We start from the raw sequence: 25,608 nt of genomic DNA, 5'->3' as shown, positions 1-25,608 counted from the left end.
ACATCGAAATGTCAGGTTGCATTTTCGGTTTAGATGATTCTTGTTCTAGTTAGGGAATATATGCCTTGGAGCTGAGATGGTTACCAGCCAGAATCCGATCCTGTCTTATTTCCCATTCATCCCATGAAATGAAAGGGAACAAAGAGCTGAATTAGTCCAACTCCCGCTTCCGATACATATGGCCGGTGCTACTGTCATATGCTTAGCTGATACTGTGCAGGACTGGGATGAGCGCGAATTTGATATTATGATATCGATTCCGTTGTCTACTCCTACTTTTCTTTCCTGTGTTCAACTAAGGATGTTGTTAAGTGGGAATCGGATCCCACTTATCTCCTGTTTGGCCGTGAAAAAAGAGCAAAGAACTGAATTAATCTGACCATTGTTTCGGCATAACTGCTAAAAAGAAAAAGAAGGAAAAAATGAAGAAGCAGATGTGATAGTGAACATGTTGATTCCAAAAGGCTGACCCAATAGGACCGAAAGCATGGCAATATGTATATTCAACCGACATGGTTTATGAAAACTCAGAGAAAGTTGGGTGTAGCCTGACGTGCTCTGCTCTCTTAACAAGCCAACTTGACCACTAATCTGCATTAAGAATCGGATGCTGATTCAGTGCCTTCCCTTTGGAATATGATTTTGCTCGGTCATTTCTTCGACGAGTTTAAGTGTTGTTGGAGTTGCTTTACTTTGACAATCTGGTGCCGACAATGGGAATCGAGCAATGCCTTTCCAATAATCTAGATCTCGAGTTTGTGGACTAACTTGGATGTAGATGCTGCATAAAAGCGTTGGATTCTTTCCCTTCTTGCGATCATCGCTTGGTCGGTATGGATTTCGATCCAGATGAGGAGAAAATGTCATGAAGATGACTTAATTTTCGAAGCATCTGAGAGTCAATGACTTCACGTAATGATTCGTTGCTTTATGGAGTATGTGAAATTCATCGGCGAGCATGGTGGTGAAATGAAAGCAACCTGACAGTAATTAGGAGATACCCTTTTCAGGATTCGATTCGAATACTGTGCTTTCGCTAGAAGGGAGGAGGGAATATTCTGAGAGCTCGCTCCTTAAAGTGCATCTTCTATGCATCATCTGATGTTTAAGTTCATTTGATGACATTGCGATCGAATACAACTGCGAGAAACCATGAACATAGTCGCCTTATCACAGACAAGTAATGGACAGTAGGACCGATCGAAAAACACAATGAATTCAACTCGTGATGGATAGTATTTGCTGCTCGGTTATGGTTATACGTGGACGATTCCATTCTTCTCTTTCTCTGGCAATCACCATGTGAGAGCGCTATGGTCACGGGATGTGCCACTACTTCTGGAGACCGCATGTTGCTCTTTACAAAAAGGTGTACTTGGCATGTGCAGCTCCAACGTCCTTTTCGACGGGCATCTCCTTTTTGTACAAGCATGCTTGATGTGAACCCGGGGAGAGCGTCGTAGATGTGAACAAAATCGGTGTTGGGTATATTTAGATTGGTTTAATAAATTCGTGTGTGATACGTGTAGCGGAGGACCGGGTTGAATATTAACAACGACCCATTTGTGTATAAGTCTGTTTGCAGCCCGCCATATCACTTAAAACGTATCAATTTAAGTAGACCAATCTTGATACACGTATTCTGAAATCAAGAATTTCGGTATGTACTATCCGATTAAGCAAGCCGTAGATCTTGAACTAGGACAGGATCCGGACAAGAATTCCTTCCTCTACAAAAACCCCCCACCACCCTCCGTTTTCTTCCCTTGTTTTCCCATCGACTCTCTCTCTCTCTCTCTCTCTCTCTCTCTCTCTCTCTCTCTCTGTGAAGAACAAGCCAGAGTCACCCCCAAAATGCCAACAAACCTAGAGCTCCCAGATTGCCACCTCCTGAAACCACCCATACTGATCACCCCAAGCAGCCCAACACCCCACCACGCGCTCTCCCTGTCCAACCTTGATGACCAGAAGTTCCTCAGGTTCTCCATCAAATATCTCTACCTCTTCAGGAAATCCGTGCCCTCGGAATCCCTGAAAGCTTCGCTTGCCAAGGCCCTGGTGGATTACTATCCATTGGCCGGGAGATTGAGGAGCGCCGGGAATACGGACAGCTGCAGCGGTGGCGATGATGATCAGAGGCTCGAGGTGGATTGCAACGGAGAAGGTGCTGTGTTCGCCGAGGCTTCCATGGACATCACTGTGGAGGAGTTCCTTGGGCTCTCATGCTGGCCCAACAGGTCCTGGAGGAAGCTGCTGTACAAGGTGGAGGCTCACAGCTTCCTCGGTGTCCCTCCCCTCGTAGTTCAGGTGAGGCTATTCAGGAGTCTCTCTTCTGTCTCTCTTTCTCATGAAGTCGGGTCCAGTCACTTGTTCTGTGTTTTCCGCGATTTGCACGTGCTTTCCTGGCGCACAAAGAGTAGGCAAAACTCTTGAGCAACACCAGCATGTTCTAACGTCGATCTACAGAAACGTCACAGTAAATGATGTTGCAGATGATCAAAGATCTGCAAGCAAGTAATATCATATTCAACGCTCAATCAAAGTCTATCACATTACTTAGTATACATAACATTATTCACCAAAATTTTTAGGATATGCTATTGAACCAAACTACACAAAGAGAAACATATTATTATTATCGTTCTCATCACTTATCAAATTCTAGTATTTTCCAAGATTCCCAGGAATTACCGCCCACAAGGACCAACTCTTACTAGGAATTACTGCCACTACTCCTCCTCCACTTGCATGTGAACCACACCATCTTCTACAGCACAGACAACCCATCGAGAATCAGAATCCAAGGGGGGGAAAAATATCCTAATCGTAAAAAGAACAAGACGATCTACACAGAACAAACGGAATGGAATCGCGGAGGGGGGGGGGGGGGGGGTAGCGCTTGATCTGGCGCACTCCCTGGCAGTCTAATGAAAAGGAAAACGTGGGTTCAATAATTTGACTGCAAAAAATGCAGCAGCGGAGCAGGCGCAGGCGGGTATGTTTCCTCCTCCTTTTCCCCCACTCATTTTCCCCCTTTGCGCGTCCCTCGTCTGTGCGCTCTGATGATCGTCGTCGTCATGATGCGAAGTGGACCAGAAAAGAAGACGAAAAGGCAAAAAAAAAAAAAAAAAACTACAGTGGCGTCGGAGTGGTTCCAGTGGCGTCCTGTGGCGCGACTGCTATAATATTCTCTCCCTAATCTCACTTCCTTTCAAGACAACGACCCTCCTTCCACCATGCGTCCCCACCTTCCCTCTCTCTCTCTCTCTCTCTCTCTCTCTCTCTCTCTCTCTCTCTCTCCATCCCTCTCTCCACTCAGTGGCTTTGCTTTTCCTTTGAGGTTGGTGGCGAACGGTGGTGTCCCAGTTCCTCCTCGTTTCCCGCTGGACTATGCCTTTGCCTTGGATAGATATTTTTACTCAGTTTAGACCTTAGTGCAGCAGCAACCCACAAGGTATTTTCCATCACCACATCAGGTGCTTGGATCTGTCGATGGGACTAAGTCTTATAAATGCACACCGACCGTCCCGTTCACATGTATCGAACACCGAAGTTGAAGGAAGGCAAAAAACTTCGTATTCGGAAAGGGCTGCTACAAATAATACCACGGATAAATGGGATCGATGTGAAGGTACGGAAGAATCAAATTTAAGGGTGGAGAGAGAGAGAGGGTTTAGCCGCCATTGCTTCATCGGACGTTGCCCTTGAATTGCTTCCTATAGATGCTTCCGGTGCCTTATCCTTTAGGATTTCAGCACAAAATCTTTTCTCGAGACATGGGTTGATTGTCTTAGCGATTTTTCAACAACGCGGTCGTATTTTTAGATATGTTATCGATTCATCTCCACCAACCGCCCCGGAAAACTCTGACGTCCTCCGCCCACACGTGACGGCTGCTGAGATTGAGTAAATATGAAAGCCCTTAGGGAGTTTCCTCTCCGTGGCCGGTTGGTTGCAAGTTATAAATGTCATCCCCATGTAAATTTAACTATATGTAAATATGAATGACGGATATATTTAGAGCCAAATATGGATATAGTAGATATATATATTTTGAGGATATTGTGTTATTTGATTTCTTTCGATTCTTCTTCTCCTTTTCTTCAGGTCACCAATCTCCGCTGCGGAGGCATGATCCTGTGCACCGCGATCAGCCACTGCCTCTGCGACGGCATCGGCACGTCCCAGTTCCTCCACGCGTGGGCCCACCTCAGCGCCACGCCCAGCGCCCCTCTCCCCGTCCTGCCCTTCCACTGCCGCCACGTGTTGCGGCCTCAGTCGCCGGTCCACGCGAACCCCGCGCACCCCGCGTACACCCGATCCGCCCCCTCGCGGAATGACAAGACCGCCGCCCTCCCCGCCGACGTCCACCGCTACCTCCAATCCCAGCCGCTGGTACCCGTGAGCGTCACCTTCACCACGTCCCTCATCCTCCGCCTCAAGCGGCGGTGCGTGCCGTCCCTCAAGTGCACCACCTTCGAGGCCCTCGCCGCCCACACGTGGCGGTCCTGGGCCAGGTCCCTCGCCGACCATTCCTCCTCCTCCTCCTCCCCCTTGACGCCGCTCCACGCCGTCAAGCTCCTGTTCTCCGTCAACGTCCGGGACCGGCTCGACCCGAAGCTGCCGCGCGGCTACTACGGGAACGGGTTCGTGCTCGGGTGCGCTCCGGCCGCCGTGAGGGACCTCGTCGGGAACAACCTGGCCAGTGCGGTGAAGCTGGTGCAGGCGGCCAAGTCGCGCGTCGACGGGGACTACGCGAGGTCGACGGTGGAGACGCTGGAGGACAAGGCGGCGAGGACGGACCTGAGCGCCAGCCTGGTGATATCGCAGTGGTCGAACCTGGGGCTCGAGGATGTTGACTTCGGGGAGGGCAAGGCGGCGTTCATGGGGCCGTTGACCAGCGACGTGTACTGCCTGTTCCTGCCGGTCGCCGAGGAGCCTCACGCGGTGCGGGTGCTGGTGTCGATGCCGGAGTGCGTGGCGGAGAAGTTTGAGTTTCACATGAAGGGTTTTGTGGAGAGAGAGGAGAAGAATGGGAATGGGAATGCGTATGGCGGGGAAGGAGATGGATTGTGTTGTGAGGACGTGTGAATATGTTCATGCATATGCATGCTCTCTCTCTTGTGTACGTACGATGTTGATCGAGTTTCTTAATGAAAAGCCCACAGAAGATCGACACAGATGTTCTAATAGAATGATAATCACCATAAACCCTACAAGACATTGAATCCCACAACTAAAACTATGAGATTTGGGGTTATGATTATACACAGCGATCAACTTAGATTAAGTATTACAACAGAAAAATTTCCGTCTCTCACATGATATTGCGTAAACTATAGTGTAAATTTACTAAAACCTAGCTTTCAAGAGTTGGGTAAGTGGTCAAACCTTAATTCGGAGGTCATAAATTCATGTCCAAATCACAACCACTTCCCACTCATGATAACATCGGGAGTCGTGTCCGTCTTCTTATTATTAATGAAGCCATACACAGGATAAATTAGTCGAGTCGGAATGTTCGATCGTGTCCCGTCCTTTTTTTGGTCAAAAGTCCCGCCTTTACCTTTTGAAAAGTTTGATAAAAACTACACGGTGCACATAAAGGCCGGGGGGGAAACGAACTCCCCCTGCTTCTTAAGTGAGCCTAACATCAGCCGATGGTCATTTGAGAAAGCAAAGTGGCAAAAAGAGATCACAGCTGACTGTGAACACAACGACCGATCCAGGATTTGAAAAAAACCTCGAAAAGGCGAACTCTGCATGTCCATGAGCGCCACGCCAGACCAAAAGGAGGAGGGGAAAAGAAAGAAACGGTGGGTGCCGAATTGCACGCGCAGCATCATGTTGTGTCATCGAGGACGTATCGATCCCAACAAGCGTATCTCTTTCTTTAGTTAGTGCTTTCGATATTGTATTGGGGCATGCCATGACCAACCCTCCCAATATCGGCCAGAAACGATTAAATAAAGCTTGAAAAGTCGACCTCGGCCTGACCCAAGTGAAGATAGAACTTCATTAATTTACCAAGTTTGGAAAAAGGTTGCATCGATCTTGCCCCATGATGAATAAAATAGAACCCGAGTGCTCATATCGTGCAAAGTGCCACTCACACCCCCTCTTTTCTCTTTGAATCACGGGCAGAAGAGCATAGCCGGTGGAATATGTTAATATGCAGGCACAAGATTGTGATGCCATCATGAGCATTCTTCTTTTTCGCGTACATCCTGATGTCTCTCCACCATGCTTTTGACCGGGGAAAGCAAATCAAGGCGTTCTGAACGGCGTGTGGTCGAATCGGGTCGAATTGGCCAAAGCCGAGTGAAAAAATCGGATCAAGAATCGGGCCGACCCCTGATTAATAACCGATGGAGCGTGTCTCCTCGACCTTCGGAACGCTATATCTCATCGCATCATCTGACGCCAATACGATCGAAAAGGCATAGCCTGATGTAATTGTGAACCCATGCAAAAAGCCCCACATCAACCGAAAGTGTGGTTGATTGAGTGTGCATTTCTTGAAATTGCACGTTGAGAAAGATAACCTCCCGTCACTATGTGCTCATCAGAATTTGGCTTTGAAGAGTTTAGGGATCCGTCGGCATCAATTGATAGCAGAACTTGTCCTCAGCTTTTGAGAAAGGCCAGATGTTGCTTCATGTCAACTCCACGAGAACAAGGGACCCCGTTGCCACCTGTTTATGCACACTCTAGCTCACATGGAAGGTGGACAAATACATGATTTTTGTTGGAAAGAGCAGGAGCCAAGATTAACTTTGCATCCACACACGCTAGCTAGGAGGGGCAATTACTTCAGGACATCATTAGCTGAAAGCCTTAAATTTTGAAGTACCAAATTAAAGTCGCTCATAAACTATTTAATTGGTGCAATCAGGTTCAACCCTTTTTTAAAAGGCGTCATCCATTCCTTCCCATTATCACCCCGCCACATGTTTAGTCGAGAAAAAGGCAATCAAAACATTTGAAATGATGGATGGTGAAATCAGGATTGAGAATGGAGGATCGTATATGGAAGAAATTAACAGTATAAGGACTAATACGGAAATTACCACGTTTATTTCTTGTGTTATATTTGCATGTGGTTAGGTAGTAAGCATATTTATAACCCACCATAATGGCTTGATTGTTATATATGTATTCGGTCAATCTTCTATCGTCATGGTACAGTATTTTTCATGTTCTACGATGAAACCCCACTAGACCATTATTCGACCGCTACATAGACCCGCATGAAAAAGACATGTCATCTTGAGAACATTCAAAAGATTCCCAAGACAGCTAACCCTTTTCGTTTCTCACCGCGCAATTCTTCCTAGGTACCTCTCAAAGTGTAACGTGATATTTATGGAGAAATTCAGCAATTTCTCCGTTTTTGCTTAGAGGTGCGACAGTATGTTTGAGGACATCGCATCCACATTGTACTTCTCCATATCGAGGGATTCATTACTTACTCGTCATCATCGGTCGACTTTCGAAGGCATCATCTTTCGCATCTTTGACGATAGCCTGTTCCCTTCTTTCTTCTTCCTCTCCTTTTATCTCGAGAGAAGAAAAGTCATTTCCGGTTCTATCTAGCAAAGACTTTGATTTTCAATAGCCACTTTCCTTGACACGACGAGAATTGCGGTCCAACAAGATTTAAGTAATGAAAAAGCAGTTGCCAAAAAAGATGGCATGAGCTGATGAGCCTAGTCGATCATCACTTAGACGCAACGATAGAGCATGTTGCCTCACGAAAACCCCGCAAGCTAAAGTCGAAGAAGATCGCGGTTGAAACGTGGATTATATAGCCCAATCACACGATAGAAAAGGAAGCCAAAGCTCGTGAGGGAATGTCGATGACGAGCATCTTTTAGGATCTTAATGGTACATGAGGATATCATCTCGTGATGATAATGGAGATAGTGTGGTTGGTGCTAATCTACGATAGGGAAAAGAAATAAGGTCACATGCTGTCCGATCTGGATTTGCTAAGACAGATCGAGGAACTTCCACATTGATGGGACCCGACCATTAATCAAAGTTTGAATTGAGTTGTTCAATGTGCTTCATCATTGCATCCTCTCCTCCTACGAATGTTTCCAGGAATTGTTGCGAAGAGCCTCCCCAAGTTTGCACCTACATATCAAATAATATGGTAAATCTCGTGTACAAAATGCAATCGGGTTTTGAATCTCTCGATTCGTTCTATCGAGTCACGAACCTTTACCGACAAGTGCAATTGAGTTGTGTATCGAAAAGTACAATTCAAGGACATTATGTAGACAATTTTTTAGTGCTTTGTATACAATTTTAGGTACCGCTCATCGAAATGATTTCGTTACACTTTTGAAAAGAAAAAAAATCACAATTTGGTTGAACCAATTAAAAATTTTAGGGTCCGGTTGCATTTCGTAAATAAAAATTTAAAACATTCGACGACAGTACTCACTATTTAAGAGTAGGCATGTTGCCATCAGATCAGATGATGTGGGACTCCGAGCTGCTTTGCTTTCTTCTGCATCAACATCCTTCACTCGATTTCATCATCCTATTTTATTTTTCTCTTTCTTTTTTTGGCTATTTGTTCTCTTATGCTGTCCGTAGTATTTCTGACCCAAATTTAGCAAAAATCACATGCATGCGATGGTGATATTGACATGTCGGTAGTGGATTTTTCTGCTCTAGAATCTATCCTGGGATCGAATGCCGACCATGTTTTTCAGATCACAATATCTCATTGCACTTGCTCTTGATTGTGTGAATATAATCTTTAGTTAGTTACGCATAGAATAATTTATGCTGCGCAATCACGCGTCGCAAATCACTAGACTTAGAATTCAAGATTCGAGAGTATATTTTCTCGTGTACGAGAACATAAGTGTGTTGAGCTATGAATACAGTTGCACTCGTGCTCGACATAACAAATGTTCAGAGTACTTTAAGCTGTGGTGGCCTTAGATTTTTTCTTCTTTCTTTGAGGTCAAGGCTCAAAAGGTGGAGGATAAACATGAGCATGTTCGAATTGACTTTACATTTTACCTTATGCTCCACCAGAATAATGCGGCTCGCACACTTTCCCCTTTTTATAAGCCGGAACGCTTGATATTAAAAAAAAAATGCAAATATCGACACGTAAGTTTTCATATATCTATTCATATCTTTTTGGGATTTAACTAATATTCTACATTTTAGTGAGGAAGCAAAAAAAGTACCCTTTTTTAGATCACGACACCTCATTGTACTTGCTCTTGATTGTGTGAATATAATCTTTATTTACTTACGCATCGTAAGAGAATAGTTTATGCTACGCAAATCACGAGACTTACAATTTCAAGATTCGGGAATATATTTTCTCGTGTTCGAGAACACAAGTGTGTTGAGCTATGAACAAGGCCATACTTGTGCTCGACATAACGAATGTACAGAGTACTTTAAGCTATGGCCGTAGATGTTTTCTTCTTTCTTCGAGGTCAAGGCTCAAAAGGTAGAGGATAAACACGGGCATATTTGGATTGACTTTACATTTTATCTTCTGCTCGACCAGAATATTGCGGAACTTTCCCCTTTTTATAAGCCAGAACGCTTGGAATTTTTAAAAAAAAAATGCAAATATCAACACGTAAGTTTTCATATATCTATTCATATCTTTTGGGGATTTAGCTAATATTCTACATTCTAGTGAGGAAGCAAAAACGTACCCTTTTGTTCATTTTTGCTTAAACTCAAACAGCAAAGCCTGTCACTTGGCTTGGTGGGTTTAGGCCCAAAACATGAAAGAGGCCGAATCCACCGTTTTACTAATTGTTCTGGACCTTTGAAGTGAAAGATGGACTTACAAGAAAATGGAGTGTTTTGCTCGATTTGTTTGGCTGGTGTCTTAGTGCATGAGGTTTAGCCAAATCGTCGAGCCATATTAAAATTTTTGCACATTAGCGAAAGCACATTTGAAGTATCGAATTCGATCCCGCCGCGAACGAATCGAAAAGCAAATCGAAGACAAAGCGACGGACAGTCGTTACAGGATTGACTCTCGTGGGTCCAGAGTTTTTCGTCGTGAATGGCATTGTCCTTGGCCATAGCCGTCGAGTGTTATATCGTGATTCGCTCTGACTCGCACTATTGAGAAGTTATCGCGTGACCGCGATACTTAATCTAGTTAGCTTCTAGAAATTAAGACACGAGTAGGGGTAATTGATTCCAAGTCCGATCCGATCCCTCTTAAGAACCGGGAACCGAACAAGAGGAACTGGTTTCCAGTTTCCGGAACCGGTCGAGTATTATTGAAACTGGGAAGATCATGTGCTAACAACTAGGATCAAGGAAAATACAATGACGGATTTTACCTCATACGATGACGAGAGCACATGAACTTTGGATTCACCTGCATTTCCATTTTCCGAAGCATCTACACCCCTAGAAAAGAGAGAATAAAAGTTCAAAACTTTACCGACAACAGACACCCAAAAAGGAAAAAAGAAAAAACAGAAAACGGCAAAGACCTTAGAATCAATCACCTAATTTCTTATCAATGGAAGAGTCGCGTTGCAAGAATCCATGGCGCCAATGGGATCAAGGGTCAAGAACGAAAGAAGAGATAGAGAGGGAAAGGGAAACACCAAACGCGATGGAGAGAGAACGGGGTTATGGAAAGACCAATTACACGAATGGGATCGCATTTGCCATGCATTTTATCAATAAAAATAAAATGAGGGATTTTAAATTATTAGGTTTATATTTAAATAAATAAATAATAATCGATCCAGACGGTCCCATTCCTCTCTTGAAATAAGACACCAGACCGCTTAGACACCGGCTTTACTTTGAGGAACCAAGAATCGGACAGACACTCGTGAGAATCGGATCGATTCAATCTGAGTAATCCCCATTTGATCGATCCGTCTTGCTCACCCCCTAAATATTATATGGGAAGGAAAATTTTATCGTCCTAGGTGATTGAGGAAAAAGCAATAAATTATTATTAAATTTTCATATAAATTTTCCCGATGTTTTCAATTGAATGGAATCAGGTCGATATTTGGAGGAAGAATACAGCGAACAACAAAAACAGAAAAAGAAGATATTTTTTTTGGCCTGAGGAATCCCTATCCAAATCACGCTGGCAACAAGGAGCCACGTGGCTCGCATCTACGACTCTTGAAGTTTTCGGCCGCCGGCATTAGCGAAAACATCCAATGATGACGTCAGCCTAGGGAAGGGCTCAATTGTCCAAATACGCTTTATTTGTCGGGGCATAATGTCGGAACTGCCCTCCTCCCTCGTCCGTAATTATTTAATTAGCCTTTGCTTCGTTTTTTATTTCCTATGTTGGAAGTATTCTCAACATTATTATTACACGACGTACCCACTTTGATAAATTCCACTAACATCTTTTTCCTTTTTTTATAACAAGAGAAAACCGGGTAATTCTTGACCTCATGAAATGTGACTCCGACATAAAGTCGAGGTCTAGATGAGTGAATCGAATATGAAAGTATATTCACTTAATGGTATGCGGATCGAACCGTATCGAGAGCTTTATTTACATACACACTTGTTGTAGTCCCACGCGATTTATTAAAAATCCATTGGCAAGATTCCTTGGTACTCACTGAAGACACTTTCGACGTGGGCATTTTCCAAGTCAATGTTAGGTCGAGCAAGGTACAATGTCTATTCAACCCATAAAATAAAGGGTATGATATCTTACTTTTATATTGTCCTATTGAGAACACCTTTCTCTCGATCCAGATTCAAAAAATTGAGAAATAATTTTGAAATCGATAATCTTTTTGGATCCTCAGTGATGGGTTATCGAGAATGCCTCACCAAAGCAATAGAGGCATAAGCTTCTAATCGGGGCTGTCCCCGCCAGTCCAATGGTACTTGACGGACTGTCAGAACTGCGTTCTATATTTTTTTGTGCCGGTGCGTACATGCCCAATCCCCTAATTGAAGAGATAGATTTTTTTTTCATCTTTCAAAGGATTACCCCCCGAATTTTACGCCCTAGAGTTCAGACGGAGCAATTTAAAGGATATACAGAGGTCCGGAATACCTTTCTGTTGACCCAGCTTAAAAAAAATTGATAAATTCATTTTTGAAATCGATGGTTAACCTTGTAAATATTATTAACTTTAATCATCGATAAAACTGATACATATATATATATTAAGTAGGCGACAACGTCGCGCATGAATAGTAGTAAGAAGAAGCCCGCACCAAGGTTATAATCGTAAATTCGGGTAAAAAATTATTGGATAAAAACAATTCTTGCATTTAATAATAATATCTCCTCCCTCCCTCTCTACAGACAGAAGAAGCAAGAATCTCTTATCCCCTCTTTCTCTCTCTAGCTCTCTCGCTTTCTCTCTCTCTCTCTCTCTCCTTCGGCCATTTTTCATCTGATCCTTCCTTTCCTTTCCCTTCCCACCGCTCGCCGGTCCTCCGATTCCATCGTCTTCGCTCGCTTCTTCCGCTTCCCTCCCTCTCTTTGCTTCGATCCTCCTCGCTGTTGCAGCAGTCGCCTCTCGCGCGCGCGCGCGCGCACGCCGGCCGTCCGCCGGCGTTTCCTCGGGGGTCCTTGGCCTTTCGCGCGGCGAAGCTCCGGTTCGGCGATCGGAGGCGGAATTCGGCGGCGGCGGCGATCGGCTTCTCCGTCGAGGTGCGTCCCGATGGGTCTTTGTTGCGTTGCTTCGGGCCGTTCTTCTGTATTTTTTTTCTTTCGCGGTACGCTGGGTGTAGGTGAGAGGCTAGGGCTTTGGCGATTGATTCCTTTCGTCGTGGTGTTTGTCGTCTCCTGCGCTTGCGCGGTTCGAGGCTCGAGCTTGAAGTGTTTGAGCTTTGTTTGATTCGTTTTGCTGGTACCAAACGGGGTTACTGTAGGTGGAGATTGGAGTTTCATGTGTGTTACAGTTCGAGTAGGAGTCGGTGTTTTGGTTGGAGTTGTGAATGGCGAAACGTCTTGGCGACTGGAAATCTTGTTTCTTTCTTCTTCTTTTTTTGTAATTTTTACGCGCGTTCAATTGGGTTGTGTCTAAATATGCTTGCGATGGAAGCATTTTCGTCGTAGCAAGTCAAGATCACTCAGTAGTCCAGTTCAGTTCGGAACGCTCTTCAGTGTGTGCCAAATTTTGCTTCTTTTTTTTCCCCTTCTTCTTGTTTTATGTACTCTTTCGGGCTTATTGTAATTCTCTTTCTCCATCAATGTCTCCGCTCCGTAGACTTTGATAGAGGAGGCATGGGATCATTACAAGGACCCGTCATTTGTCCCACCGTTAATGCGAAGCAAGCCGGTGCCTGCACTGTCCCCGTGACTGCCCCATTCATGAAGCCTAAGCTTCTTAGAAGTGAACTTTGGGGATGCAGGGGATCTCTTAGAGCTAAAACTAAAGTTGCTACAGTTACCCGCCTTTCAATCACTCGAAGATGCCGGGTGCCACGGTGCAGCTTCAGTTCGTCCTCGGACGGTAATGGAAGCACTGCAGAGAACTTCAATGAAAATGATGAGGACTATGTCAATTCCAGTATAGTTGAAGCTGGTATGGAATCCAGATGTTGATCGTTGATTTGGTTGCTTCTTTGTCCTCTTAAAATTCATCTATGTTTTTCACTCGGCAGTTATTTTTTTGGTTGTTAAGTTAATCTTTATTTGCTCAACCAGGGTAAATCATGGGTTGAAAAATCCTATTACATGCGAAAATCACAACACACTACACTGTCTTACAGAACTTTGAAAACAAAGGAAGACAGGACAACAAAAGAACCTCAAAGACAACTAAAACAATCTCAAACATCAACCTGCAGTTGATTTCGGTCAATTTAATGACATTCACCTTTGGCATTTATTCCTGGCTGAAAAGGGAGGCCATGGTCTGTGCTTAGGTTCCTGCACTTGGGCTGTTGATTAAATTTGTTTACACATGTTTAATGATGACAATATTAAATCGCATGCTTACAAATTAAAAGCTTATATCTGTATACGTGAAATAGATTCTTTCTATTTTACCTTATTGCTCTCACCTAATTTAGGTACTATCAAAAACCGAAAGTTTGGTACTTTGAATTTTATTCTGCAACGCCAGTCACAGCCAGTCTGGTTAATGCTTTGATATTAAGATGTTATTGCTTTCATAATTGTCATAGTCAATTCATGTGGCTAATATTAGCGACGATATGCAAATAGAAGATATGCATCTTTTTGTAAAAGGGGTAGAGGGTTTAGTGCGGTTCAAAGCCAGGTCTACTGCAGTGCTTGAGGCAGGGCTGCATTTTCCAACTGAGCAAGCCTTCGATAAAAGATTTCATAAGGAAATTTACATTAGCACCCATTACACTTTAGACATCAAACATTCACCCTAGGTCCAAAAAAGTTTTTATAGCTGATGCTCTTTTGAAACGTAGCATGGTTATAGTAATATGTGGAATAAAGAATTATGAGAATGGGGTTTGAACCACTGATGGAAGAATAATGTGAACTGATTTTGGATTGATTGCTGAAAAAGATTTAAGCTTTGAGTTTCAAGCAGTTTCCATGGGGAGTGTAAGCTTCTTTGCTAAAATATTGTTTCCTGATTTTATAAGAATTTGTAGGCTCTTTCCTCAAGTAGTTATCTACCCTAGTTGAAGTAAATTTCTTGCTATTTATAGTCTAGATTGTTGATATTTGTATACCTCGTTTGTTGTGGACAGTTGAGGTGAAGAGTGGGGCAGAAGGTTTCACGATTAAAATGAGGGATGGAAGGCACTTAAGATGTGTCCACAACAATCCTCAAGGGGGACATCTGCCAGATTATGCTCCGCATCCGGCTATTGTCCTAAAGATGGAAGATGGGACCGGTCTTCTCCTCCCTATAATCGTTTGTACGTGCATCTTTCTTTCTTTATTTTTTAAAGATGTTCTCATTGTCGTGTGAGTATCATCGGGAGTGCCCCTGGCTGCCATGTGGAATGTTTCCATTCTTCTTTAATGCCTTTTTTCCCCTTTGACTGCAGTGGAGATGCCAAGTGTCCTTCTCATGGCTGCTGTGCGGAACATTCAAATTGTATGTCATTATGTTTTTTTTCCCTTTCAATTGTTCGTTTTCTGCACTTTGTAGTAGAATGATGGATTCTGTTGGTTTGAGAACTAAACAATCCTCTTTGCTTTTTGTTGCAGGCTAGACCAACTTTATATCAAGTGGTTAAGGAAATGATTGACAAGATGGGATATGAAGTAAGTTTATGCTTTATCTGGTTCTTGTTCAGAATAATGCTCTTTTCATTGTCATAACCGTGGTTCCTGCAGGTCAGACTTGTCAGAGTCACTAAGAGAGTTCATGAGGCATATTTTGCTCAGTTATATCTTACAAAGGTTGGATACTTTTACTTGAATTCATCTTTCTTTTTCTGAAGATATATACAGTCTGAATTTTTTGCATTTTATGCAGGCGTCATAATGTAGTCTTAATATATTTAAGCTGTTTATATTGGTCTTTCAAATGGGTAGCATACATATGCTTGTTAGGAGGAGCATAAATTACCAAAAGTCTTTGTGATTTATACTGATATGAGAAATTGATTTGCCTCTTGTAAAAGAGGCTGATATTTAAGTAGACTTTTGTTGTAATCTTGAAGTAAAGTTTTTCTCGATGAATGATCTTAAGCTTTTATTGATCACAGACGAGCAACAAATCAGAATTTGTCAGCTTTGATCTCCGACCTTCAGATGCCATCAACATTGCAGTAAGATGCAAGGTACTCAAGAGTGACAATTTGTGAATTATTTCTTAAGGGCGTGTAATGCAGAGGTTGAGGTGTTGGCTTGAAAGCTGAATAACAGGATGAAATTAAAGTTTTAAGTAACTAGAAAGACCTTTGTTTAATACATGGCCCACTTCACAACTTAAGGACTGAATGCAAGATCTAAAAATCAATTAATTGCATCTCATCTTCTGTATCCTGTTCCTTTGCCGAAAACTTAGTAGTGAATCCAGTATACAATTCAATAAAGAGAAAATTAGAATCTGTACTTTTAGGTCTGTCGGTACATCTGAATCTTGAAGTAAGTTAACTGATTTTATCATTGTGAGATTGACATTCCAAGAAGCGTTGATGAATAGTGAAGCGGACGGAAGGGAGCTAGTGGATGGGAGGTATCCAGCATTTAGCTTTTTCATGTTTCCCTGAGCGAAGGTGTCGCGCTTTTTTGTTGGCAGGTGCCAATACAAGTGAACAAATATTTGGCTTACAGTGATGGTATGAAAGTTATCGAGTCTGGCAAGCTTTCAGCGCAGACCCCTGGTTCGGATGGGTTGTTGTTCACAGAACTTGATAGGTTTGTCTAATAAGCTTGTTTGGTTTGCAATTGACAGTACTCACGTAATTGACGGCATTTGTTAGTAGTGTGCATATGTTTTGTGGGCTGGATATGTAAACAGATCTGATGTCCTTTCTTGGAGCATTGTTATGTGCACAATTCGTTTGAAATTGTTGTCCTCTAAGCTGTGTTTTAGTGGACATAAATGAAAGACAAAATTAGGACTTCATTGCTTTCAGGCCTAGTGGTCAGCCATGCATTGAGACAAAAGAGTTTGATCTGGTGCGCAACATGCTCATAGCTGCTGTAGAGGAGCGCTACAGAGATGCTGGTACGTCTCGTTTTCTAATTTATTCTTCTTTTTTTTCCTTTAAGTCTTGGAGCAGGAACTAAATGAACGAGGGCATCAGTCTTGTTCCTCTACATAAATTGGCTACTGTGGTTTGTTTGTCTATAAATTTATGTTTACCTAATGCATGTATTCCTAGGTTGGAAGCTTTCACTTGTGGACTCCAATCCTTTCCGTTCAATGCCCTGAATCTTTAAATTCTACTTTTTATTTAATGGCGCGGTCGTCCCTGCCTGGACTTCCTCGTTTTGGTTTTGGTTAACGTACACCTCCAAATTCAGCTAAGATTAGGAAAATTTCTTATTAAATTTCTTGAAATGACATGTTTGTTGGAGAAAAGTGCTATGGATGTTTACTAATCAACTGCTTGTGAAGTGAACTCGGAAAATTGCACGTTTTTTTCCTCTCAAGTCTATGGTGAATGGCTTTTGTGGTGATTCTTTGTTCTGTGGCAGCTCAATGGAGGGACAAACTAAGCCAGCTGCGAGCTAAAAGGAACTTCACATGACACGTAAAGGTTGTTGTAGCGTACTACTCTTAAACTCCTCCCTCGTCCACCCCCCTTTTTCCTTTCCACATCCGCGCCTCCCTCCTCTTCTCTTTTCATGCTAACGGAGAACTTGTTCGTTTTTCGTTTCAGATGCTACGACGAGTCCAAACTGTACATAAACATTATTCGAATCCGATGAGGACACCATTTCGAGTGATCCGTCGTGTCCGCTCCCCCCTGCCTCCTATATGTATGTAACAATGTTTGTGAATATATGTGTATAGAGACTGAACTCCCAACTGTTAATGCTACGGTAAATGCGATATGGTAAATGCGAAGTGGTCAATTGAAGTCGATAATTTATGCTTTGTAATCCATTTATTTGTCTGCATTTCAATATTCTGATACGCTTTGAGTTTGAGACGAGGCATCATTCATCGCAGAATGCTGACATGTTACTGCTGTCTGAATGACGGGGTTGGTTGGAACCGGTCCGACATTTAGACCGTATTTATTGTGCGTGAATCGCAAGATTTGTTTGTGGTGCATGTTGGTTGGTGGTGAAGCAAACATCATTGAAAATCACATGACATGATCAGGAGGGCCTCGAGGCTTGATTGATTGTCTCTTTGCTGCGAGCTCCAGAGTGGTGGGAAAATTATATGGTCTGTCTTTATGGGACCGGTTCGGCGTTCAATGCAGACCGTTGGATAAAAAGAGAAGAAAGATGTGATCCATCAGATTTGCCTTTCAAGAATTGAATTTTGGCCGAATTTCCGGCACACAGGTTTCAAAATATTAGCAAGTGTAAACGAAAGTGTACGGGTTAGTCAGATATTTTATTGACAGTTAGTATATAAGAAATTTTTTTGTGGAATATTACGAAACGCTTTATAAAGAAAAGTTATGAAAGGATATGCAAATAGATAAATTGTTGTTCGTCAGAGCGATCATTTACGGAAAGTTACGATTCATTAGGTAAATTTACTAACAATAAGAAAAGAAGTTTTGAGTTTAACTTAGGCAGGCTATTATTTTTTCTTATGGTAAAAGTGGTTGTCTGGTGGATCTTGTCTGAAGATGAATAATTTGAGCTAACTCATGATATCTTTTTTTGTTTTGGTCAGATAACTCATGATATCTAGGTGGTCTACTTTTCACTCTTTACTTGAGTACCACATGCAATGTTTTGTGGTGAGCACATAACTCAGTGAGGCCAGCTGTAAAATTTTTAGGCCAATTGTTAAAAAAAAAAGCGTGAATTTAATCCTTCAGGATTAAAATAATCCCACTTTTTGAACAATAAAAAAAACAAATGCATTTTCTTTTTTCTCGAGAGAAAAAAATATTTATGAGTTTACATTTTAGAATTAAAATAACTTCACTTTTCGGACAACAAAAACAAATAAAAAAACCTTTTTTATTTTAGAAAAAAGCACAAACTTTACTTAAGAATAAGAGGTTAATACCACAAAAAACCCTAAACTGGTATACTTATGACATATTTACCCCAAATTATTTTTTTTACCACAAAAAACCCCAAACTGGTACATCTATGACAATTTTACCCCGAACTATTTTGTTAACCACCAAATATTCCAAACTTGTACACTAGTGACAATTTTACCCCGAACTAATTTTTAATATTATTTTTTATTTTTTCGAATTTTTTTAGTTTTTCTTTTCTTTTCTTTTTTTTCCTTCATCTTTAACCTCTAGCCGGCGAGGTCGGCCCCGCTGGCGAGGCTGACCTCGCCATTGCTGGGCGAGGCCGACCTCGCTGGCAACTGGCGAGGTCGGCCTTGCCCCACCCCTGGCGAGGTCGAACCTCGCCAACTCGGCCCCAAACCTCGCCAGTTGTCGGCGGGGCCGAGCCTTGCCAGTGACGGCAAGGACGACCCCTCGCCGGCAACTGGCAAGGTCAGCCTTGCCCACCCCTAATGACGGCGGGGCCGGCCTCACCGGCAACTGGCGAGGTCAGCCTTGCCCACCCCTGGTGAGGGGTCATCCTCGTCGTCGCTGGCGAGGTTCGACCTCGCCGCTTTTGGGCGAGGCAAACCCCGCCAATTGCCGGCAGGGCTGAGCCTCGCCAGCGACGGTGAGGACGACCTCTCGCCGGCAACTGGCAAGGTCGAACCTCGCTAGGGGTGAGGCAAGGCCGACCTTGCCAGTTGCCGGTGAGGTCGGCCTCGCCCAACAACGGTGAGGTCGGCCTCGCCAGCGGCCGGTGGGGCCGACCTCGTCGGCCAGAGGTTGAAGATGAAGGGAAAAAAAAAAGAAAAGGAAAGAAAAAAGTAAAGAAAAGAAAAACTAAAAAAATAATATTAAAAAAATAGTTTGGGGTAAAATTGTCACAGGTGTACCAGTTTGGGGTTTTTGGTGGTCAAAAAAATAGTTTGGGGTAAAATTGTCACAGATGTACCAGTTTGGGATTTTTTGTGGTCAAAAAAATAGTTTGAGGTAAATTTGTCACAAATGTACCAGTTTAGGGTTTTTCGTGGTATTAACCCTAAGAATAAAAAAATTCACTATTACCTCCTTTTGAAAAAAAAAGGTTATGCGGCATCTGGCGGGTGGGACGGTTCCGGTTCTCAGCCTATCCTGAAACCGATCACCCCCAATCTAGACTTGAAGACACCTTCTCGGAGACATTGAGCTAAACAATCCAAAACATTCTCTTGAGGATCTTGTTAAAAAATGCTCCTATAACACTAATTAAGCAAATTAAAGTATGAGCTGCACAATCATTCACTCGAGTTCATGGAACTTACTCGTAAGTTGAACGAGAAAAGCTTGATAGATTATACTTTCTCCTCAATCAGTAGTCTCAAAACTTGACTTTAATCAGGTGATAGAATTGTTTCCGAAAACAAATGGGAAAAACTCGTAAGTTCGCACGTCAATAACAAAACTGTTGGAAGATCAAATATTCACGCTTCACCATCCGACGAGCAAAAGCTTCAATAGAGACATCCTGATGTACAGACCGTTCTTCGCTTGACGAAAATAGGCGGCCCTAGGATCGTCATCGACATCCACCGTAATCTACACAGCATCGTGCAAACGAGAAAAAGAACCAAGAGATCAGTTACTGCATATCAGAAGCTTCGACTTTACGGTGATTGTAATAACACGATATACTTGTACATGAATAGAAAGGGGTGAGAACTTACCTCATCAAGCCTAGGAAGAGGGTGCATCACCACAGCATGCTTCTGCATCGTGTTTATCACGTCTTTGTCGACAATGTACTTGCCTCGCGCTTCTTCATAGAGATCAATTCTCTCTCCAAAACGCTCGCGTTGGATGCGTGTTTGGTACACCACATCGCACTTAGAAGCCACTTCCATTAGATCAGCGCTCTCTTCCCATTCCACCTCCTTCGATGTCAAGTACTCTTTAATGTCGTCCTGATGAAACAATTACAACGCATGAGCTATGGAAACTTAGCTCAAATGAGAATTGAGAAAAGCGCCTTCATTTTCCTCCCCATATTCCCAAATACTTAAAAAAGAAAAAGAAAAGTGCTAATTCATTTTAGTGGGTCAAAATACATGGCAAAACTTCTTATCAGTCGGTTTCTATAGATTTAGAGAGAACAGGAGGGCCAATGAAGAGACGTATGCAAAGAAGATTAGTGCCTACCTTCATCTTGACAACATCAGGAGATACAAAATAAATCTTCACGCCTTGGTACTTGGCAAGCAAATATGCAAGAGAACGAACCGTCCTTCCATTAGCAAGGTCTCCAACAAGTGCTACTTTAATGCCATCCAGCTTCCCAACCTCCCTTTCAATCGTATACACATCTAAAAGAGCCTGACCCAGAGCCAAAATATTGACATATCAGGCGTGTCCTAATAACAATTTTCATCCGAACAACAAATACAGGTGTCATAATCAACGACAAGTACAAGGGGATTATGAAGCTAATCATCACCAAGCAATGAAACTTTAAGAATGCTCATCAACCCTCCATATGTAGAGCACTCAAAGGACATTTATTCATTGGTACCGAGATTTTCACATACGCCTGATTGATGCCAAAGTAACCAAGAACTAGGTCAATGCTAACTATATTATCATCTAGATACTTATAACAAAGAAATATGGAGCATGCCTGAGTCGGATGCTGTCCTGGACCATCCCCTGCATTAATGACCGGGATTCCAGCTGTCGCTGCTGCTCTTCTCGCAGCGCCGCTTTCAAAATGCCGCATCACAATAATATCCGAATAGCCCTCAACGGTTCTTATTGTATCTGCAAACCAAGCAATGAAATAGATGCTTAATTGCATTGCAACTTCCTCAGTAGTCATGCAGAGACACAAGTCAAAATCACCTTCCAATGTTTCGCCCTTTGCCGCTGATGAGAACTCACGTGCATTTTCAGTGGTTAAGACCTCACCACCTAACCTTTTCATGGCAGACTCGAATGAAAGCCTAGTCCTGGTAGAGGGCTCATAAAACAGAGTAGCCATCAGATAACCCTTGAGAATTTGACTTCCAGGAGAATTCTTTTCTACCTTCTCCATGTCACGTGCAACTTTGAAAATAGCAGTAAGAGTATCTCTGTCAAACTGCTGAGCTTCAATCACATCGTCGAGTTGAAACTTCTTCCCGGGCGAAAACATAGCCCTTGAATTGTCGACATTCATGGCTGAGCAACGGACTCCTTTTCTCTGTGAAGATCTTTCAGTCAGAGCCAACTTCAATGGATTGCCACTAGATGACAACCTCATCTTTGTCATATAAGCACGAAAAGAAACCGCATTACATTGAACCGGCTGTTTGCACAAAGAGGTGGATATATTGAACAGGCATTGGGGGGAATTTCTAGCTTCAGGACAGGATATTTGCCCTTGTATCGTGTATGCAGAGAACGAGGAAGAAGAAGCCATTGCAATCTACAAAAATTGAATCACAATATTAGCCAGAGGAAATAAGATATTTCACATTGGACGAACCAAAACAAGAGCTCTGGTAGGGCAGGAGTAAAACATTTAGATCATAATGCATTTGAATGCATCCTAAAATTTGCCTAATTCCTTTTACACAAACTCGAAGGTCCCAAATAGCGAAATAGCTTCTAGTTGTCTCAAAAGAAGGAAGCACATTGACAAATTCCTTCTAAGTGGCACTTTAACATGATCACAGATACCAAGCTGCGAAAATAACGAAACCAATCGAACTGGAATTAGACAAAACAAAGACAGCAAATCAAATCAGACTCCAGGAAAAACCAAGCTTTCGGGGTCGCATCCCTCTGTTTCTGGGTGCTCAGTAATTTATTTTATTTTATTTGCATAACAAAGAAAGCTGGATAAGATAGCTAAAAGCATCTGAAGATTTTTGCCAATGTCCAGGCGAGGCGAGTTCAATCAAGGACTGACACTCATCTGCTCAGCTGTGTCAAACAAAATACAAATAATTGAGAAAACTTTCCAGCGCTCTGAAATAAAGACCGCAAGTTTCCCAGCAACAGAAAGGCATCCACAGATTAAGGCGGTACCCACTACCCAGTAAGCAATACTAAGGTCTCAAATAGCGAAATAGCTTCTAGTTGTATCAAAAGAAGGAAGCACATTGACAAATTCCTTCTGAGTGGCACTTTAACATGATCACAGATACCAAGCTGCGAAAAAAACGGAACCAATCGAACTCGAATTAGACAAAACAAAGACAGCCAAATCAAATCAGACTCCAGGAAAAACCCAAGCTTTCGGGGTCACGCGTCCCTCTCTGTTTCTGGGTGCTCCGTAATTTTGCTCCAATTCGCATAACAAAGAAGTCCGGATGAGATAGCTGAAAGCATCTGAAGATTTTTGCCAATGTCCAGGCGAAGCGAGGCGAGTTCAATCAAGGATTAACACTCATCCGCTCTCAGCTGTGTCAAACAAAATACTCAAATAATCGAGAAAACTTTCCAGCCGCTCCCAAATGAAGGCCGTAACTTCCTCAGCAACAGAAAGGCATTCCCAGATTAAGGCGGTACCCACTGCCCAGTAAGCAATATTAAGTCGAAAGAAAGCAATACCAACGTAATCCACGTAAAAATCGAAGTGTCGGCTCACTCCGACAACCGTATGAGAGAGAAAGAGAGACAGAGAGAGAACCGCTTCAATGGTGGAGAGTGCGGCGCAGCTCGTCGTTAAAACATGTCGGAAGAATCTGCGGAGAGAGACACGGGAGAGAGAGAGACCGAGCTGAGAGAGCAAGACGAAGAAGAAGAAGAAGAAGAATCATGTCAAGGAAGATGACGCCGGCTCGGCTCTGCTGCGCCTTGGAAAAAGAGCGAGGGTAAGGGCATCTATGCTATTCTGGAATTCTTGAAAATAAAGAAATTAATTTCAAATAGCTCCTTTATAAACCAGGAAAATTAAGAAAAAAGAGCGCTTCTTAATTAAAGCTTAATTAGAAGAAGTGATAAATTTTCTTTAAAAAGTGTTAGGTCGCTCTCGCACCGCACGTTGCCAAATATTCGGATTCCGATACTAAACAAGTCTTTGTCAATGTGAAGATCAGTAGTGTTAGGCCGCACGTGAGAGGAGTTCGTAATTTAATTTTTTTTGAAGAAGCGGAAGTCATTTTCCATATATTTAGGCTATTTTGTGAGGAGGGAAGGAAAATATTTTCCCACGGAAAACGTTTTCCGCCTCCGAACACCGGAAACTTCGGAAAATATTTTCCTAAGAATATTTTCCGCCAAACGACGCTAAGTGCGCGTCGGTCGCTCTCGCACCGCACGTTGCCAGATATTCGGATTCTGATACTAAACAAGCCTTTGTCAATGTGAAGATCAGTAGTGTTAGGCCGCACGTGAGAGGAGTTCGTGATTTAATTTTTTTGTATGATCGTCAAAGTTGGGATTGGATCGCGTGGGAGAATCTTGCCGCAAAAAAAAAGGGGCCAATACCATAAAAAACCCTAAACCGATATACATGTGACAAATATACATCCGTTAGTTTTCGTTAAATTTTACCGTCAAATTACTGAGTTGGATGACACGTGGCAGTTAACGGGTGTCTCGATTTGGAGTTTTACCCTTCATTTGTCACGGGTTTACCAATTTATGATTTTTCTGGTATTTATTTAAATTAACGAAAACTAACGAATGGTAAATTTGTCATACGTGTACCGGTTTGAGATTTTTGGTGTTCAAGAAAATTAATTTTTTGTGGTATTAGCATTAAAAAAAAAAAAAGGGTGCGATTCTTTTCCATCCACCCTCCTGTTCCATCCACCCTCCTGTCCAGTGTCCGAGAAAACAGTCATAGAATTGCAAAGATGGTGATTGGATTGAATCACTCTTTTATCTTAATTTAAGTTTTTTGGTCGAATCTTTCTAACAAGAAGTACATATCATTTTCACTTTCTCATACAAGTTTCACTCTCTCATCGCTTATATAGGTACCGATAGATCTGCTATTATTCAAAGGCGTTAAAAGCTTTGAATATGGTAATAGTATTCAAATCCAAGTAATTGCATAAGAGTTTTCTAAGCTGACAAAACCGAGCAGCGCGTGCCTTCCAACTATATCTACGTTAAAGTCCTTTAATTCGACTATCGTGTTCTCAAGGAAATTCTTTAGCCATAAATTCTTTTGTATCATCCACTTCTTATAGCACACTAAAATTGATAAAGACCGATATCACAATTTATGTAAGATACGTGAGATTTCTAGGTAGATCCATCAAATTTGAGGGGAAAAAGTCGCGAAAAACTCTAAATTATACCTACCGTATTTTTTTTTGTAACATTAAAAACTCAAAATTATGCCAACTGTGGCTCATCTACCCTAAACTTTTTCTCGTGACACAAAAAAAAATGCCAGACTTGTACCCATACGACACATTTATCCTCCTCCGTCCAGGTTCGGTCAAGATTGATCCAGTCGAAATACCATCATTTTTATTTCACTTAAGCCACGTGGGCGCCATGACAAAAAGGTAAATGTAGTTTGAGATTTAATGGACATAATTTGAAGTTTTTGGTGCAAAAATTTCCCCCTTTTTTTTCTCAAGGTAAGCCAACCGGTTGGTGTTTTTTATTTTATTTTATTTTCTCCCTTTATTTCTTCAATTCCTTATTTATTTATTTATTTTTGGGGGTAAACAAAGTAAGAAGCAGCGCGGGGGTAGACAAAATCAGTGAGTGGCACACTCCACTCCACTCTTCCCGCCAAAGCACGCGAACGCTCGAACGAAGCCACTCGAATCCTTCCAGATGGTCTCATTCATACATTCATCATCATCATCATCATCATTCTCCCTCGCTCTCAACGTCAACGTCAAACCCCGACGTTACGCCCGCCCCTCCGCGTTCCTTCTTCTCCCTCTCCCTCACTCACTCTCCGTCGTCGGTTGAAGCCTCTCTTTTGCTTTGGCGTTACACTCCGGCAATCTCTCTCGCGCGCGGACGCCTGAGATCCCAGCCGGTGCGTCGCCGGTAAGAAGAAGAAGAACCGCCGGT

The 25,608-nt window shown here is 42.6% G+C and overlaps 3 protein-coding genes across 6 annotated transcripts; 2 read left to right on the top strand and 1 right to left on the bottom strand.

The window, feature by feature from the left end:
* The first annotated feature begins 1,650 nt into the window (after positions 1 to 1,650).
* On the top strand, positions 1,651 to 5,219 carry LOC115670018 (alcohol acyltransferase 9). The gene is made up of 2 exons (XM_030591202.2): positions 1,651 to 2,307; positions 4,108 to 5,219. Exons 1-2 carry the CDS (start codon positions 1,663 to 1,665, stop codon positions 5,089 to 5,091), a joined length of 1,629 nt encoding a protein of 542 aa, XP_030447062.2. The 5' UTR covers positions 1,651 to 1,662; the 3' UTR covers positions 5,092 to 5,219.
* Positions 5,220 to 12,342: 7,123 nt separating this feature from the next.
* LOC115669989 (bifunctional nuclease 1-like) lies at positions 12,343 to 17,535 on the top strand. 3 transcript variants are annotated; one of them, XR_008818839.1, is made up of 11 exons: positions 12,343 to 12,744; positions 13,224 to 13,541; positions 14,692 to 14,862; positions 14,995 to 15,044; positions 15,158 to 15,214; positions 15,287 to 15,352; positions 15,661 to 15,735; positions 16,197 to 16,315; positions 16,520 to 16,628; positions 17,102 to 17,163; positions 17,287 to 17,535. XR_008818839.1 is itself a non-coding variant. In XM_056321352.1 (11 exons), exons 1-10 carry the CDS (start codon positions 12,675 to 12,677, stop codon positions 17,152 to 17,154), a joined length of 1,071 nt encoding a protein of 356 aa, XP_056177327.1. In that variant the 5' UTR covers positions 12,349 to 12,674; the 3' UTR covers positions 17,155 to 17,163; positions 17,287 to 17,535. The 3 variants fall into 3 exon arrangements, 2 of the variants coding, with proteins under 2 accessions (XP_056177327.1, XP_030447026.1); XM_056321352.1 differs by having other exon boundaries at positions 12,349 to 12,744; positions 16,537 to 16,628; XM_030591166.2 differs by having other exon boundaries at positions 12,350 to 12,664; positions 16,537 to 16,628.
* Positions 17,536 to 19,914: 2,379 nt separating this feature from the next.
* LOC115669152 (aspartate carbamoyltransferase, chloroplastic-like) lies at positions 19,915 to 23,433 on the bottom strand. Of its 2 annotated transcripts, none has more exons than XM_030590456.2 (6): positions 23,252 to 23,433; positions 21,478 to 22,042; positions 21,257 to 21,396; positions 20,782 to 20,955; positions 20,310 to 20,546; positions 19,915 to 20,181 (listed from the first exon to the last, which is right to left on the bottom strand). In XM_030590456.2, the coding sequence occupies exons 2-6, from the start codon at positions 22,034 to 22,036 to the stop codon at positions 20,074 to 20,076; spliced, it is 1,218 nt and encodes a 405-aa protein (XP_030446316.2). In that variant the 5' UTR covers positions 22,037 to 22,042; positions 23,252 to 23,433; the 3' UTR covers positions 19,915 to 20,073. The 2 variants fall into 2 exon arrangements, with proteins under 2 accessions (XP_030446316.2, XP_030446308.2); XM_030590448.2 differs by lacking the exon at positions 23,252 to 23,433 and adding an exon at positions 22,529 to 22,838.
* Between the last annotated feature and the right edge of the window lie 2,175 nt (positions 23,434 to 25,608).

Source organism: Syzygium oleosum, unplaced genomic scaffold, assembly GCF_021117445.2.
Source record: "Syzygium oleosum isolate NSW1041296 unplaced genomic scaffold, Sole_v2.1 Sole_v2.22, whole genome shotgun sequence".
NCBI classification, from domain to species: Eukaryota; Viridiplantae; Streptophyta; class Magnoliopsida; order Myrtales; family Myrtaceae; genus Syzygium; species Syzygium oleosum.
The sequence above is the reverse complement of the archived record's forward strand: the minus strand, read 5'-3'. Positions and strand labels throughout refer to the sequence as shown.